Here is a 17,889-nt window from a genome sequence, read left to right on the forward strand (position 1 = left end):
GCCGCCAACCCTCACACAGAACGCAAACTTAAAAGGGCTTTTTGTAGGGCATTTCCCTAAGTTAAACAGCTCTTTTAAGAATTAAACATACTAAGACCCCCTAACAATAAACCCCCCCATCCACCAAACTCCCCAAAATAAAAAAACATAACACTAAAAAAACCCCTAAACTATCCATTGCCCTGAAAAGGGCATTTGTATGGGCATTTAGCTCTTTTGCGAAGTGCCCCAAAAAACCCTAAGTTAAAAAAACAACCTAACACTAAAGCCCCAAATAGATACTTACAGGTCCTGAAGTCCGGCGAAGAAGATCTTCATCCACAGCGAGGTCGGCGCGGAACGAAGATGCAGTGCGGCATTTCCAGATGTGGCACTCCTCGGAGGCAGCGATGGTCCTTGGCGGTGATGGTCCTCAGCCGTGGTTCCCGCGGTTCACTTGCTCTCATCCTATTGGCTGTTTACCAGCCAATAAGATTTCACTTGATCTCATCCTATTGGCTGATGTGAAAATGTCAGCCAATAGGAATTTCAAGGTACCCCAATAAATATGAGGTACCTTGGATTTAATCTTCAGTGTGCGGCGGAGGATCACATGAAGAGGAATCTCCACGCTGCCGAGAAACACCGCCGCCGCCTCCGAGAATCGCCACATTTGAAAACACTGCTCTGCATCTCCGCTTCTTTGCTGTGAATGAAGATGATGGACCCGTCTGGAAGAAGATCTCCGCCGGACTTCAGGAACTGTATCTATTTGGGGCTTTAGTGTTAGGTTTTTTTTTTATTTTATTTTTTTTTCATTTTTAACTTAGGTTTTTTTGGGGCACTTTGCAAAAGAGGTAAATGCCCTTTTAAGGGCAATGCCCATACAAATGCCCTTCTCAGGGCAATGGGTAGTTTAGGTTATTTAAGTGTTAGGTTTTTTATTTTGGGGGGTTTGGTGGGTGGGGGGGATTTACTGTTAGGGGGTCTTAGTATGTTTAATTTTTAAAAGAGCTATTTAACTTAGGGCAATGCCCTACAAAAATCCCTTTTAAGGGCTATTGGTAGATTAGCATTAGATTAGGGGGTGTTTTTATTTTGTTTTTTAATTTTCATAGGGATTATGTTTATTTTTTTTAAACTTTGGTAATTTGATTTTTTATTTTCTGTAATGTTAGCCTTTTTTATTTTTTTGTATTCGTAACTTTTTTTTTTCGTAAACAGATTTGTTTTTTATTTTGTAAGTAATGTAGTTATGTATTTTAATTAACTAATGGGTTCATTTAAGGGTTGATAGGTTAGGCGATTTAATATTTAAGGTAGATTACTGCGTTAGTGGTGGATGGCGGTTTAAGAGTTAATAGATTTAGTTAGTAGTTTGCAATGTTAGGGTTGATAGATTTAGGGGTTAATAATTTTATTTGGTTTGTAGGGTTGGCGGTGTAGGAGTTAATAATTAAATGAGTTGAGTGCGTTGGTGGTGGATGGCGGTTTAGGGGTTAATATTTTTTTATTTTTAATAAAACAGTGCGGGCGATAAGTTTTTGTTTTTTTTAATACTTGATGTAGGCTTTTTTTTTTAAAAAAAAACTTATTGCGGGTGATTAGTTGTGTTTTTTTTTAAAAACGTATTGCGGTGAATAGTTTTTTTTTTTAATACTTCATGCGGGTAGTTAGTTTTTGCTTTTGTAATGCTCCATTTGCCTTCGCTGCATCCCAGTGGATTCCGAAAATGGCAGGGTGGTGTGGATTCTTTCACCACCCTGCCATTTTCAGAATCCACCTGGATGAAGTGAATTCTTTTGGCCTCGCGCTGCCAACATGCCATTGAGGATGCGTGCGCAACTGCCGACGAACATTACAAACGCAATTATAGTATAGATTAGTATGTGAGTTTACTGCCCCTTTAAAGGACCAATTAAATACAGTAAATTTGCACAATCAACAAATTAATAATAAAGACAATGCAATCGCACTTCGTCGAAAATTCTAATCATTAGTAATTTTTTTCTGATAAATTTCAGTTATGTCTACTTCCACTCCCCCTGTATCATGCGACAGCCATGAGCCAATCACAAATGCAGATACGTATATTCTGTGAATTCTTGCACATGCTCAGTAGAAGCTGGTGACTCAAAAAGTGTAAATATAAAAAGATTGTGCAGATTTTGTTAATGGAAGCAAATTGGAAAGTTGTTAAAAATTGCATGCTCTATCTGAATCAACAAAGTTTAATTTTGACTTGAGTGTCTCTTTAAAATTAATGTACTTTATAGAAACTAAAACTTTACACTTTTATCTTGAATATTTAAACAAAAAAAATCTACTTACAATTCTGAAGCTAATATTTGCTTTGAATTAATCTAGCATTTATTTATTACTTTAAAGCCGCATTGGAAATATAACATTCAGCTAGAAAATGCAATAAAAAATAATTCCAGTTTACTTCTGTGATAAACTTAACTTCGCTTTCTTGTATCTTTACTTGAAGGCCATTCAAAATGCTACGGTTGAAGAACTCAGCAATATCTACGCACGGATAAAGTGGCATTAAACTCCTGTGCGTACTAGATATGCTTCAGCGGGAGCAGAATGAGCTAAAGTGCTGGTAATTCCTATTGAGAAGACTATATAATGTTGCCTGGATATCTAAATATTTCTAGTACTGTAGAGCTCATGTTTTATATATTACAATGGCATTGTATAATTGTGTACCGATTTCGCTTAGATTTGCTCAGCAACTTGTGTGCGATACGCTAGCGCATCACATGACCGCAGTAATGTGCAGTGTGGGGAGTGGGACTGTAGCTGCTTCCTTCCCCCTTCGCACTACGTTCACACACACCACCGCCCCTCTGCTTTTCGGGGTCGAGCACGTTGACGTGCCTCACAGCGCGCTCCACCACTAGCCCATCGCGTGGTCTTCCTTGGCTTCCATATTGAAGTGATTATACGGAAAGGCCGCCCGGTTGCTAGTGATTAGCTTTTATTGTACCCACTGCAGCACTTGTCTTTAGTACACGGCGTCTAACCGCTTGGAGTTTTTGGTGACAGGGGAGCCCCGGTGCCTGACACCTCGTTCCCTGGGGTGGACGGGACATGGCGACTCAGGTAGAGGCTCCGCTGTTGCCCGCGAACCCACTACCACCCTTGCAGCAGCCACCCCAGGAGGTGGAGGAGGGGTGCAGGGAACCTAGCTCTAAGGAAGACGTGTGCACGGAGGGCGACGAGGGGCTGGTCCGCAAGGAGTTTGTCGAGGCTCCACCGCCCAAGGTGAACCCCTGGATCAAGGCGAATAACGGAGGGCCGGTGAATGGGCAACTTCCTGCGGGTACGTCTGAATGCTGGTGCTTGCGCAGCCTCGTTAATGAGTATTGTAGCTAGTGGTGTTGGTAGAGGGGTTACGGTCTCCTCTAAAGACCCTGTCTCTTATAGGCCTGCTCGCTGTCATCTGTCCTCATACCAGGGTCCTATTTGTATACCTAGTTCATAAACATTAATATATATGCAGTTTTTTGTGGCTTCCATAAAGTAGTCGTCTATACAATTAACACGCCCTAATAGTTGTAATTGTATTAAAACATAGATTTGTGTGAGTTCTAATGTACATTTTGGTTTTAATAAATATATCGCTAATATTCGTAATAAAATTGGTCATTTTGTCTGTATTGTGGTTTGGTTTATCTGCAGACTGTAATGGGAGTGTCCCTTTAATGCTGCTGCTTGTAGTATAGGCCATGTGGGTGCCATCCATTATATGGCTTCAGGGTACATTTACGCTGTTAAGGTTGCAATATTACTTCGGCATATTGCAGGTTAGAGGGATCTGTTTAAGGTCAACTGCATGTACCCCTTGTAGGGTTGTGACACTAAAATATGGGGTAAGGGGGGTGGTGACTAGGGAGGAGGGGACGTGCACCCATTGATGACACTGCAGTCTGAATACTCGGGAGGAGGGTGGGTATAGTGGATGAGGAGATTTGCAGGTCTTTGCATTGCTAAAGTCTTAACCTTTTGGCTGTCAGAGATAATATGCAGCGTGTTGCACTTCTCTCTTAGAAGCCAAGGGGTTAAACTCCAGAACCACCCCTTCTGGGCCAACGTTCCACTAAAGAAAGCTCCGCCCTCCTTGCTACCCAGCATTCCCCCTGCAGACAGGCAACGTGGTTTTCACACAGGCCTTGGTCAGTAACACGCTGAAGTACGTGCATTAAATAGTTAATAACTCGTACATCTAATGTTAATATTAGTTACGTTGTTAACGTAGAATCCACATACGCGATTATTAGTTAAAGCAAGTATCACGTGCAACTATCATTCTCCTCTGCCCAAAGCTTCTGGCCATGTGAGCCCGTAGATCTGTGCTAAAGTTGATTACCCAATAGTTACCAGGGAATTGTCAGGAAACACGCATAATTCCTCCTGCTAGTTGGGAAGGCACAGCCATGGGGTTGCTTAGGCCTTGGCGTGTCTCCCATGCTTTGCTGGCACTCAGTGCTATAGGCCACATTGCTCAGCTCATGTCCTCTGCAGATAAAAATAGTACCAGCTAGGATTCGCACCCTTTAGACACTGTGTGATCTTTAGCAAGTAGCTTAAATCAGTGGAGGTTGCATGTTCCTCAGATAGAAAAATGCTAGATTTTTCTGGAGATGGTAACCCAACAAATAGCAGCATTTGTTTTAGAATTCTATGTTCCAGATTATCCTAATTTTTTTTTTTAATTGATACATGTTTTTAATTTTGTCAATCACTTGAAACTTTTAATGCGGGCTGCTGTAATATTGAAACAAGGTAAAAAAGTTAACAATAGTTTAATTACCTGGCTTATACATATGAATTTATTTTAGAAATGCTAAATTAATAAGGTGTTTCAACAGTAAATAAAGCTTTGTGTAAACAAAGTGTGTGTGTTTATATATGTATGTATATATGTGTGTGTGTGTGTATATATATATATATATATATATATATATATAAATAATGCCCAGCTGGGCTGTAATTTGCTATGAACAAGATACCACATATAAAAAGTAACTTATGGGTGTCTGAAATGTATTCACAAAAGAGAAACAAAGTAAACCTTGTCCTGCAACCCCAAATTAAGCAAGCCAAATACAATACTCTGGCACACCTCCTTCCCAAAATATAACACTGTAAAACATTAAGCATAAATAATAATGCATTTATTAGGGCACATCCAAAATACTTTGAACTGAGCCTGTGTATATAAAAAGTTAGGGGTACAATTCTAGAAGCCAGTGGCTCCCTGGGTTTGTTGAGCCCTGTAGCAAGGAGTCGGACTAGCACTAGAAACAAAGTGTGAGTGAGAGTAATTAGCTTGTGTCTGCGTCCCAGACACACAAGTTGCTTCAAAGGGAAGTAAAACGTCAAAGCTTTGTTAATACGGTAAAACTTTGCTTTTAACAATTTTTTCCATGGCCAAAGCTCCCCTATCACTTGTCTTATTTGAAGGTGGCAAACTGGACATGTTACTGTAAAAGACAAGGCTGTAATTTTATTACTAAACCTTTCTATTGTTTTCAGTATTTTATCACCTCTTTTGAGGGTGGTTTGGGATAGTAGAAGGGTTAGGCGTGGGAAGAAATACCATACTATTCAGAGTTAAAGGGATACTGAACCAAAATCTTTTCTTTCATGATTCAGATAGAGCATGCACGATTAAGCAACTCTAACATTTACTCCTATTATACATTTTTCTTCATTCTCTTGGTATCTTTATTTGAAAAAGCAGGAATGTAAGCTTACACGCTGGCCCATCTTCGGTTCAGCACCTAGGTAGCACTTGCTGATTGGTGGCTAAATGTAGCCACCAATCGGCATGCGCTAGCCAGGGTGCTGAACCAAAAATGGGCCTGCTCGTAAGTTTACATTACTGCTTTTTCAAATTAAGATACCAAGAGAACTAAAACAAATTGATGATAATAACTTAAAAAGTTGCTTAATAGTGCATGCTCTATCTGAATCATGAAAGAAAAAAAATTGGTTTCAGTATCCCTTTAAAGTGCAGGAAAGGGGGTACACTACATAACTGAGATTGTGATAATAAATAATTGATACAGCATATCTGTGGAAAAATAACATCTTTGTGTAAAAATATTTTGCTTGACAGTAAAATAGTTTTCCCCCTTAATGTGTTTTCAATTGTTGTACCAGCTATGTGAAATTACATATGTGTGTTTATTTTTGTATATGAAATAGTTGATTTTGTTATTTGGCACCACAACCCATCAACATTGGTTGAGCTTGCAATTAAGTCATATCACTTTCTGTACACACACATGCTTCGTTGTCTTACATATATCTGTATACCAAAGTCCAATACATGGAGAGAACAATTGAAAGATAGCAAATTAGTAGATATGTTCATTTGACTGTTTTGTTCACTGCAGAATGCAGCTGTTGCTTTTGGCTTGTTTCGGAGCTGAAATTATTCTTGTGACAGTGCAACACACTAAATCCAGATCTTAGTGTGTTGCACTTTCATTAAGTAACCGCCTTCTTCCTTATTCGGCAGTAAACAAAACTTTACTTATATCTACTTATTCCCACTGGGGGTATAATTTCCTCTGCTGGCTATGATTACACAGATTTTCTTTAGTCTACTTTTAGTATTTTTGTATACTATCTCTTTTTGTGCCTGCACATTTCAAATGCACGCACCCCTGCAAGTCCCAGGACAAACATCCTGATTGGCTGCTTTACAATGGAATGTGGCTCCTGAGGAAATTGAGGTAAAATAACTTCCTTTTTACATAGTCTTGAGATATTTTCGATTTGCTGCATCACCTTCAAGTAATTTAGCTTTTGGGTAATATGTCCCTTTATCTTTTTATGCAAAAAATATATAAGCATGTTGAACCCTTTCATATGCATTACATAAATTTTTAAAGTTTAAAGGGATAGGAAAGTCAAAATGAAACTTCCCTGATTCATTTAGATCATGTAATTTTAAGACACTTTTAAATTCACTTCTATTTTAAAATATTCTTCATTCTCTTAGTATCCCTCATTGAAAAATGAATAAGCACATCTCATACTACTGAGAGCTGCTGCTTTTGTCACATTTGTCTCTTGTGATTGGCTAACTAAATGTGTTCAGCTAACTGCCACAGTGCAATGCTGTTCCTTCAGCAATGGATAACAAGAGAATAAAGCAAATTTGATAATAGAAGTAAATTGGAAAGTTGTTTAAAATTGTATGTTCTATCTGAATAATAAAATAAAATTTTGGGGTTTACTATCCCTTTAATGTCCTCTTCATATCTAAAGGGACATGAATCTCCCAATTTTTTCTTTCATGATTCAGAGCATGCAAGTTTAAACAAGTTTCCAATTTACATTTATCAAATTTTGGTAACATTTGGGGAAGAATCAGAAATGCACTACTGAGAGCTAGCTGAACACATGGGGTGAATAATGACAAGGAAGCATATGTTTTACTACCAGTCAGCAGCTAGTCCCAGTAGTGCGTTGCTGAATATACCTAGGTAAACTGTTCAAAGGTTACAGAGAGAGTAAGATAGCAGTAAATCGAAAAGTTGTTTAAAATTCCATGCTTCAAATCATAAAATAAAATGTGACTGTCCCTTTTAAACTCAACTCGTTTTATTATGTGTATGGAAAAGCTCTGTTTAAACATGTTGACTTTTCAATTCAAATTAAAATAGTTGTTAAGACTATTAGGGTAGGCATGCTTGTGTGCAGCTCATACCTAGGAATGGATCCCCACTAGCTTTTAGTGGACGACAACATCCCTCACAAACAAGTGTATATGTCAGTACAGGAACATAATGCTTTTGAAACAAATGCAATCTTTTGACACATTAAAGGGACAGTCAACACTTACTTTAACATGTTTTTATATTGAAAATAACAAAACGGAGGTCCGCCTACACTATACCCCTCCTGCCTTGCCGCCTTGCTTCTGTCCTAATCAGCGGCGCTAACTACTCTAATACCCAGTAAATATGGATGCCGGACTCCCCCCACCATTACGTAGCTGCCTTCTTCTTCAACTTATAAGCAAATCAGAATCCAGGCATCGGACAGAAATTGCAAGCGCGTGCAATTTCAGTCCGAGGACTGGATTCTGATTTGCTTATCAGTTGAAGAAGAAGGCAGCTACGTAATGGTGTGGGGAGTCCGGCATCCATATTTACCGGGTATTAGAGTAGTTAGCGCCGCTGATTAGGACAGAAGCAAGGCGGCAAGGCAGGAGGGGTATAGTGTAGGCGGACCTCCGTTTTGTTATTTTCAATATAAAAACATGTTAAAGTAAGTGTTGACTGTCCCTTTAAGAAAAAATTACTTTGTTACTTTTAATGGACATTAATCACTAGAAAGTATGATGTATACAAAGATTAGCCTGTGAATAATGGGAGGTTACAAAAAATACACCTGCATTATACCATCATGAACTTACCAGTGTGTGTCCTTAAAGTGAATGTAAACTTTGATGAAATAGTGCCCGGTTTTTAAAAATACTATTAAAAACAGGGACACTTTCATTCATCAAAGTTTACATTACAGCAGATTTGACAAATACCTTCTCCTGAAACGCCGGATCGCCGATGCCCCTGACTGCTGCTTCTGGCTGTACTTACACAGCAATGATGAAACAGGCTTCCTCCAATCATGGCGTGGCCTCACCAGATAGACGCTCCTGGGGGGGGAAGCCATGATTGGAGGAAGCTGGTTTGGTCATTGCTGACGAAGTACAGAGGACCTGCAGGCAAGCGATCCAGCGTCTCAGGAGAAGGTGGTAAGTATTTGTAAAATCCGCTGCAATATAAACTTTGATGAATGAAAGTGCCCCAGTTTTTAATAGTATTTTTAAAAACCGGGCACTGATTCATGAAAGTTTACATTCACTTTAAAGTGAATGTAAAGTTTCATGAATCAGTGCCCGGTTTTTAAAAAATAGTATACTATTAAACAGGGGCACTTTCATTCATGAAAGTCTACATTGCAGCGTTTTTTTTTTTTTTTTTTTTTTTTTTAATACTTACCATTTTCTGCAGCCAAGTCGGACCAGCGATTCCCCTGCCCGCAGCTCCTCTGTACTTACATCAGCAATGACAAATCCACCTTCCTTCAATCATGGCGTGCACCCAGGAGCAAACGTTTCCTAAAACCACACTGTGATTGGGGGGAAGCCGGTTTCATCATTGCTGTGCTAAGTACAGCATAAGAAGCGGGCGGTGGATCGCTGGTCCGGATTGGCTGCAGAAAAATAAGTATTTACAAAAAAACAACAAACGCTGCTATGTAAACTTTCATGAATGAAAGCGCCCCTGTTTTTAATAGTATTTTTAAAAACCGGGCACTGATTCATGAAACTTTACATTCACTTGAAGGGTTTTAGACTGTGTCTCTGACAGTTGTGACATGTACTATTACTAAATATCTCACTCCAGTAGGCATTCGTTAATGGCGAGCTCTCACCGCTGTCGGCAAGAACCGTGCTATAATAACCCCTTATAGTGAAAATGACTGCTGATGTACAGGGTACATCAGCTGTCAAGTGGTTAAACTATATTGGTTGCTTAAATATTGAAAAAAAAGTGTAAAGTATGTGTCTATAAAGCAATGGGCACCACCATATTGTAATCTGGGTTTCCATTTGGAGACTGCTATAAGTGAGGCACTAGAGTTTAGACACTAACTGTGTAAAATAAAACAATGTAAAGTATACACTTCCACTTTTAACAGGAATATACAAAGTTAAAGGGACACTGAACCCACATTTTTTCTTTCGTGATTCAGATAGAGCATGCAATTTTAAACAACTTTCTAATTTACTCCTATTTCTTCATTCTCTTGGTATGTTTATTTGAAAAGCAAGAATGTAAGTTTAGATGCCGGTCCATTTTTTGTGAACAACCTGGGTTGTCCTTGCTGATTGGACAGTACCAATAAAAAAAGTGCTGTCCATGGTACTAAACCAAAAAAAGGCTGGATTCTTAGCTGCCTTTTTCAAATAAAGATAGCAAGAAAACAAAGAAATTGATAATAGGGAGTACATTAGAAAGTTGCTTAAAATTGCATGCTCTATCTGACTCGCAAAAGTAAAAATTTGGGTTCAGTGTCCCTTTAAGTTAAGGAAAAGGGGACAAAATAATCAAAGTGGATTATTTTTTTTTTACCCAATAATATGTTTATATTACTACTTTTTTATGTTGCACCTTTTCAGAATCTTTATATAGCTAGTGGTTATTTCATACTTGTTCTCCCTGTTTAGTCCAACATGGATGTGCTTTACTGCTTGGGGTGACAACTTTAAAAAAATAAGATGTCAGACGTATAGTAAATTGGAGCACAATTGAATTCTGTAATAAGACATACTTTTAATTTGTTGTATCTCTAATAAATTGTATATTCCATATTTCTGTTTTGGTTATGAAATAAAAAAAAAAGGTAATTGTGGAAAATGTACTATCCACACCGCTATCTATAGTGTCAGACTATATGTGTATTTGGGTACTGCAAGGTTAAAGCAGTCCAAAGTATTTGCTTTTTTAAAAGTCACTCATGGGGCATTGTGAGGGAACCCAGAACCATTTTAGTTAAAAAAAATAAAAAATAATAATATATATGTATGTATGTATGTGTGTGTGTATGTATGTACATATGTTGAGAAATCTGTTTAAAACCAATGTTGGTTATTTTTTTTATTTAGATAAAAAATTAGATAGTAGGCAAGAACTACTTTTCTAATTACTTTTTTGCTTAGTAGACGTAAGATGAATTTCTACTGGGTCTTCATACAAAAAGCTTGTTTTTGTTATCCAATCTAATGCAAGTTTGTTTTTAATCTTGCAAATTTGGATTTCAAATAGAACTAGCTTTATAAAAAAAATAAATGTGGTCAGTAAGGAACTTATTTGTGGCAGGGTTAGTCTTGTGAAGTATGCAGTTTGAACTTCCAATTCTCAGGCTTAGGGAAAACCCACAGTTTTGATTTGCATTATAGGGATAAAGGGAAAAATGAAAGTGAATGTAAACTTTCATGAATTGATGCCCATTTTTTAAAAATACTATTAAAACAGGGGCACTTTTATTCATGAAAGTTTACATTGCAGCGTATTTTTACAAATACCTTTTCTCTTGTGTAAAGCCGGATCGACGATCCCACGCCCGCAGCTCCTCTGTACATACGTCACCATGGCTCCCCCCCAGAGTGTCCATATTGTGAGGCCACTTTGTGATTGGAGGAAGCCGGTTTCGTCATTGCTGTGTAAGTACAGCAAGAGAAGCAGGCGGGGGATCTGCAATCTGACTTTGCACAAGAAAAAGGTAAGTATTAGTAAAAATACGGTGCAATGTAAACTTTCATGAATGAAAGCGCCCCTGGTTTTAATAGTATTTTTAAAAACCGGGCACTAATTCATGAAAATTTACATTCACTTTAAAGTGAATGTCCATTGTGATGAATTAGTGCCCGGTTTTTAATAAACCTATTAAAAGCAAGGGCACTTTAATTCGTCAAAATTGACATTTCACCGTTTTCTTCAAAAACTTACCTTTTAATCCTGAATGCCGCTCCAGCACTTCCTCCGCCCGTCGCAAGACGTCTTCATGGGTCCAAAATGACGAATCCGGCTTCCTCCAATCACAGTGTTGCATCAGGCCAAGATTCCCCCGGGGGGGGGAGCTGTGATTGGAGGAAGCCTGATTCGTCATTTCTGACGTCTGCATAGGCTTCCGATGGCCGGGATAATCGCTGGAGCGGCATTCAGGATTAAAAGGTAAGTTTTTGAAGAAAACTGTGAAATGTCAATTTTGATGAATTAAAGTGCCCTTGTTTTTAATAGGTTTATTAAAAACTGGGCACTAATTCATCAAAATGGACCTTCAATTTTAAGTATTTTGCAAAGTTGTTACTATGTATAATTAATAATTTTATATTACAACCTCAATGTTTCATATCTCTATTTGAGCTGAGGCATCTGACTCCATATGTCTGATGTTTGTTTTTGCAGTATGGATGGTTTTAAAGTGTTAATATAATATAACCCTAAAAAGTGCATAACATTTTAGTAATATACTGTATAGACGGTGGATGTGAATAAGTACCAGTTGGTAGGGTATGTTCTGCACACTAAAATCATTTTAAAGATTGTTTAATAGTATAGTTTGCAATAGTACAGCTTACTGTTGACTTCCTTGTCCCTTTAAGATAATAAGATTCTCAACTAGGGTGTCTTTTTACTTTTATTAATAATGTAAATGAAAGGACTTGTATGCTTGCATTCATGTTTGTTAATATGTTGCAGTAAGGAGTCTGACAGCTGTACTAAAATCTTCATCCTGAACCAAGCAGGATACTTCAGACTTACTCCAAAGCTGACTCAGTAACCATGTGATTACCACCTGATTAACCACATGACATTTTAGTTATGGGTTCAACATTTGTAGGAAACCTAGGAGCCAGCCAGAAAGTGAAAGGTCCATTAAATACACTACAATGCATTAACTGCAAATGCATAGTAAAAAAGATAATGCAGTAGCACTTCGGATATCAAAAGAGCAAAAAAAAACAACCCCCAAACTTTGGCAACTTTGTTTCCTTGTATCACGTGACAACTGTCACCTACTCACAAGCTTGTACTTTATATGATCTGTGAACTTGTGCACATGCTTAGTAGCAGCTGCTGGTTTCTCAAAGCGTGCACAAAAAGGCTGTGCGCCACCTTTAAAGAATGAGCAGCTGCCCTTTTACAAATGTATGTTTGCACTATCAGAATCCAAAAACGAATCAAACAGCTTCTCAAAGTGTATCATGATGGTGTGAAAAACTGTTGCCATACATCATGCACGCTCTTGAGTCTACTTTAGGGTGCTCTACAACAAAGGAATACTGTAATAGGAAACTATATATATATTTAGTACAAAAATCTATTGCATTTTTATTTATTAATGTAATGCTCTTTCTGAATCATTCACTTTTAATGTTGACTTTCATTTCCCTTAAAGGAGCCAGCTAAACAATTTGTTTTAATTAAGACATTTTCACTACCCCCCATTAATATAATATAGTCTAAAACATAGACTTTTTTTGTACATCAGTAATACCACACAAGTGAGGTGAATATTAGTGGAAATAAGTGAGTTCACCTTTATGTAGCCATTGCTAATAACTAATGGTTAGATTCATTGTATAACTCCATGTACCTTCCATGTAGGCCCTTCCCCCCCTAGTGTGGCAATGAGCAGCCTACCTCACATAAAGCAAAATGGCAAGGGTTGAAAAATGTATATGAAACTTAGTTGCAAGGATTATGGAGACTGATCCATGTTTTTGTTAAAGGGATAGAAAGTTCAAAACTGAAATGTGCATAAATACATTTCAATTTGAAATAGCGTTTTTGCAATATACTTCCATAACCAACTCTCAGTGCTTTTACAAACTTGCGTTTCATCCAATTAGAGCTGCCTTATCAGTAACTCCTCTGTTGTGAGCACACTGTTAACTATGACACAGATGAACTAACGCTGTCTAGCTGTGAGATAAGAGGCGGCATTCAAGGGCTTAGAAATTTGCCTATGAGCCTAACTAGGTTAAGCTTTCAACAAAGAATACCAACAGAACAAAACAAATTTGCTGATAAAAGTAAATTGGAAAGATTTTTAATATTGCATGCCCTGAATCATGAAAGTTTAGTTTTGACTTTACTGTCCCCTTAAAGGGACACTGTACCCTAAAATTTTCTTTCGTGATTCAGATTGAGCATGACATTTTAAGCAACTTTCTAATTTACTCCTAGTATCAAATGTTCTTCATTCTCTTGAAATGCAAGAATGTAAGTTTAGATACCGGCCCATTTTTGGTGAACAATCTGCAAACAGCTGGGCTCATAGGCTTACATTCTAAGGAGTTCAAGGGGAAAGCAATGGAGTTAGGAAAGGTTAGTGTTGGTTGTATGCATCCCTGAATAGTAGAGTTTTTAGGGAGCGCTTGAAGCTGTTTAAATTAGGGGAGAGTCTTGTGAAGCGAGGCAGGGAGTTCCACAAGATGGGGCCAGTCTGGAGAAGTCCTGTAAACGGGAATGTGAGGAAGTAACAAGAGAGAAGATCCTGAGCTGATTGAAGAGGACGGGAGGGAGAGTATCTGGAGACAAGTTCTGAAATGTAGGGGGGAGCAGTGCAGTTGAGAGCTTTATATGTCAGAGTGAGGATTTTGTGTTTAATCCTAGAAGCAAGAGGAAGCCAGTGAAGGGATTGGCAGAGAGGTGCAGCAGATGAAGAGCGACGCATAAGGAAGATGAGCCTGGCAGAGGCATTCATACTAGATTGTAAAGGAGCTATGCGGCATCTAGGTAGACCAGAGAGGACGGAGTTGCAGTAGTCGAAGCGGGAAAGGATGAGAGCGTGGATTAGAATCTTAGTTGTATCTTGTGTAAGGAAATGTCTAATTTTAGAGATGTGTTTAAGGTGGAAGCGGCAGGCTTTAGCCAAGGACTGAATGTGAGGAGTGAAGGAAAGATCTGAGTCAAGTGTGACCCCAAGACATCGGGCATGTGGGGTAGGGGTAATGATGGGAAATGCTTTCATGTGCATTTAAGTTTTATGTAACCTTTTAATGCCGGCAATAGGCTATATACAGTAACACCCACAGCAGATAGTTCTGACATTCACAGAAAGAATAACATATGCCAATTCCCCAGCTTTGGTCATCTCTAGCAAGTTGATTACAACCCTGGTGTACACTTGCCTGTCAGGGGATGACCCCAGAAAGGTTAAATCGACAACGCTAGGAGGGCACCAAACACTGAGAAGTGGCACCTTCTTTGCTGTAGTGTGTAATTTTCCAATGTTCTCTACTCTATGAATCCTATAAAAAATTAAGACAACTTGTCTTCCGAGAAAAGATTGCTCCTGATGTTATAATCTGTTTTTTAAACTGTAACACATCTCTTGCACGTCTTACTCTGCTTTGTGTGTGTGTTTTCTTCAGATAGTATGAGTTGATTTAAAGCATAAAACATCTTAATCTTTATATTTTTATGTACGTTTTGGAAATTTACATTATGACAAATAACTAGAGTAGATTTGACACAAGCCGGCTCAGTAATTTCATGTTCTTTACCAGGGTTTTCTTTTTTTTGTGTGTGACATATGTGAAGACAAAGACTGACACAATAAAAATGGTAACTTTGTTAACCAGAGAGGTCTGGAATACTTGTGTTTTGCAACAATCTCTGGCAACAAGTGGGATGAATTTATATAGAAGTGAATATTTAGCACAGTCTAGCTGTGAATAGCTAATAAAATGCACTGAGATAAGAGGCGGCTTTCAAGATCTTAGAAATCAGCATATGAGCCTACCTAGGTTTAGCCTTCAATGAAGAATACCAAGAGAACAAGGCAAATTTGATGATAAAAGTATACTGCAAAGTTTTTTTAAAATTGCATTCCCTATCTTAATCAAGTAATAATAATAATTTTGACTTTTCTGTCCCTTTTTAAGAAGCTGTGAGCTGACAACGTTCCTAGGCAGGGAAACTACCAGAGCTCAATCATCCTGCATTTTATATAAATTGTTTTGTTTTGCATAATGAAACAACTTTGCAATATATGTTCATTATTTATTTTGCCCGCTTTTCATGTATTTAGTTATGAAAAATTAGCACTTTCTTAATCTTAGGACTTGACATGCACCCTGCTGATTGCTCAATGTTAAAGGGACAGTATACTGAAAAATAGTTTTTCCCTTAATGTGTTTACAATTGCTTTTTTTACCAACTGCAGAGTAAAAAATGTATGAAAAATTAGCTTTTTATGTTTTTTTTGTGTATATTAAAGCTCTGATTTTGTGTTTTGAAGCCACAACCTAATAAAATAGGTTGAATTTGTAGGTATAATCAGATCTCATTACTGTATCACATTTGTGTACATATACATGCTTCTTTATCTTATATCTGTACATAAAAAAATCACCAGTACTTGAAGAGAACAATGCTATATCCCACTGGGAGTGTAATTTCTGCTGGCTGTGTTTACAAAGCTTATCTATAGCTTGGACCTGCGGCCACAAACTTTCAGAATAGGTGGGGATACCACATGCTAAATCAACTATTTCAAATGCCAATATAAGGGTAAAGGAGCTACTTGTAAACAATTTAATACACTCCAGCAGGTAAAGTGGATAATTGGGAACAAATTAAATGGGAGAACATTTTTGAGTAAACTTTCCCTTTAACCATGCTACATATACATTCCTATTGGCTTTATCAGATAACTGCAAAATAATGCATTTTATATTAACCTTATGATAGTGTTTAGCCCTGTCTGTGGACGAAAGCTTAGATTGGCTCTTGCAAATAAGGTGGCTGTAGTTGGCTATTTTCTGAACTTAAAGGGACACAAGTAAAAATTAAACTCATTATTCAGATATAGCACACAATATTTACCAACTTTCCAACACCCATTATCTAAATGTGCACAATCTTTTTATATGCAGACTTTGAGGCACCAGCAACCACTGACCACTTGCAAGATTCACAAAATATACATATATGCATTTTGTGATTGGCTGATAGCTCTCACATATAGAGTGGGAAGGAAAATAGATCTAACTTTAAAATTTGTCAGAAATCTAATTCAAACTAGGTTCTTTTGCAGTCTTATTACACATGTACTGGTTATGCTATTCTGCTATGTTTAATGGTCCAAAAAAAAACTTTCATGATTCAAATAGGGCATGCAATTTTTAACAACTTTCCAATTTACTTTTATCACCAATTTTGCTTTGTTCTCGTGGTATTCTTAGTTGAAAAACCTAGGTAGGCTCATGCTAATTTCTTAGACCTTGAAGAGTGCCTCTAATCTGAATGCATCCTGACAGTTTTTCACCACTAGAGGGCATTAGTTCATGTGTTTCATATAAATAAGATTGAGCTCATGCATGTGAAGTTACCTTGGAGTGAACACTGATTGGCTAAAATTCAAGTCTGTCAAAAGAACTGAAATAAGGGGGCAGTTTGCAGAGGCATAGATATAATAGATGTTTTACCTCTAATTATCTTGTAACTGTGTTGGCTATGCAAAACTGGGGAATGGGTAATGAAGGGATTAGCTATCTTTTTAAACAACAAAAAAATCTGGTGTTGACTGTCCCTTTAAGTTCTGGTTACATAAAAAAACATCTAAACAATAAGGTTTAGATAAAATATTGCTGTCTGTGACAGAGATACTAAAACACTCATTTTCCATTGTTTTCTTGAAGTACTGGCCTTTGAGTAAACAGTAATAAAGAAGATAAGGATGACTTTCTGTAAATTAGATAACATGAGGTATTTTCTCCTTACAGGATCAACCCACTTTATTGGGTTGTAGTTTCAGTTAGTAGAAACTTATTTCGTATGCATTCTGCAGGTAGTATAACAAGCGATTGGAAACAAATTAAAGGGATACTAAACCCATTTTTTTTCTTTAATAATTCAGATAGAGCATGCAATTTTAAGCAATTTTCTAATTTACTCCTATTATCAAATTTTCTTCATTCTCTTGCTATTTTTATTAGAAGGTATCTAAGCTAAGGAGCCAGGCAATTTTTGGTTCAGACACTGGTCAGCACTTGTTTATTGGTGCTGTCCAATCAGCAAGGACAACCCAGGTTGTTCACCAAAAATGGGCCGGCATCTAAACTTACATTCTTGGTTTTCAAATAAAGATACCAAGAGAATGAAGAAAATTTGTTAATAGGAGTAAATTAGAGCATGCCATTTTAAGCAACTTTCTATCTGAATCACGAAAGAAATTTGGGTTGTGTCCCTTAAAGAGCTGGACCATTTATGGTTCAGAACCTGGGTTATGTTTGCTTATTGGTTTGCCAAGTGTAGCCACCAATTAGCAAGCACTATCCAAGGTGCTGAACCTAAAATG

At 37.6% G+C, this 17,889-nt stretch overlaps 1 protein-coding gene across 2 annotated transcripts in view; it reads left to right on the forward strand.

Annotated features, from left to right (window-relative positions):
• The first annotated feature begins 2,883 nt into the window (after positions 1-2,883).
• The window catches only part of LARP1 (La ribonucleoprotein 1, translational regulator), a 341,591-nt gene continuing 326,585 nt past the window's right edge, over positions 2,884-17,889 (forward strand). The window contains exon 1 of one of the 2 annotated variants that reach the window (XM_053718702.1): positions 2,884-3,310. In XM_053718702.1, coding sequence (XP_053574677.1) covers positions 3,079-3,310 — 232 coding nt within the window. In that variant the 5' untranslated portion in view covers positions 2,884-3,078. The remainder of the gene's footprint in view (positions 3,311-17,889) is intronic. The other variant, XM_053718703.1, reaches the window with a different exon arrangement.

This window comes from Bombina bombina, chromosome 6, assembly GCF_027579735.1.
Source record: "Bombina bombina isolate aBomBom1 chromosome 6, aBomBom1.pri, whole genome shotgun sequence".
NCBI lineage: Eukaryota > Metazoa > Chordata > Amphibia > Anura > Bombinatoridae > Bombina > Bombina bombina.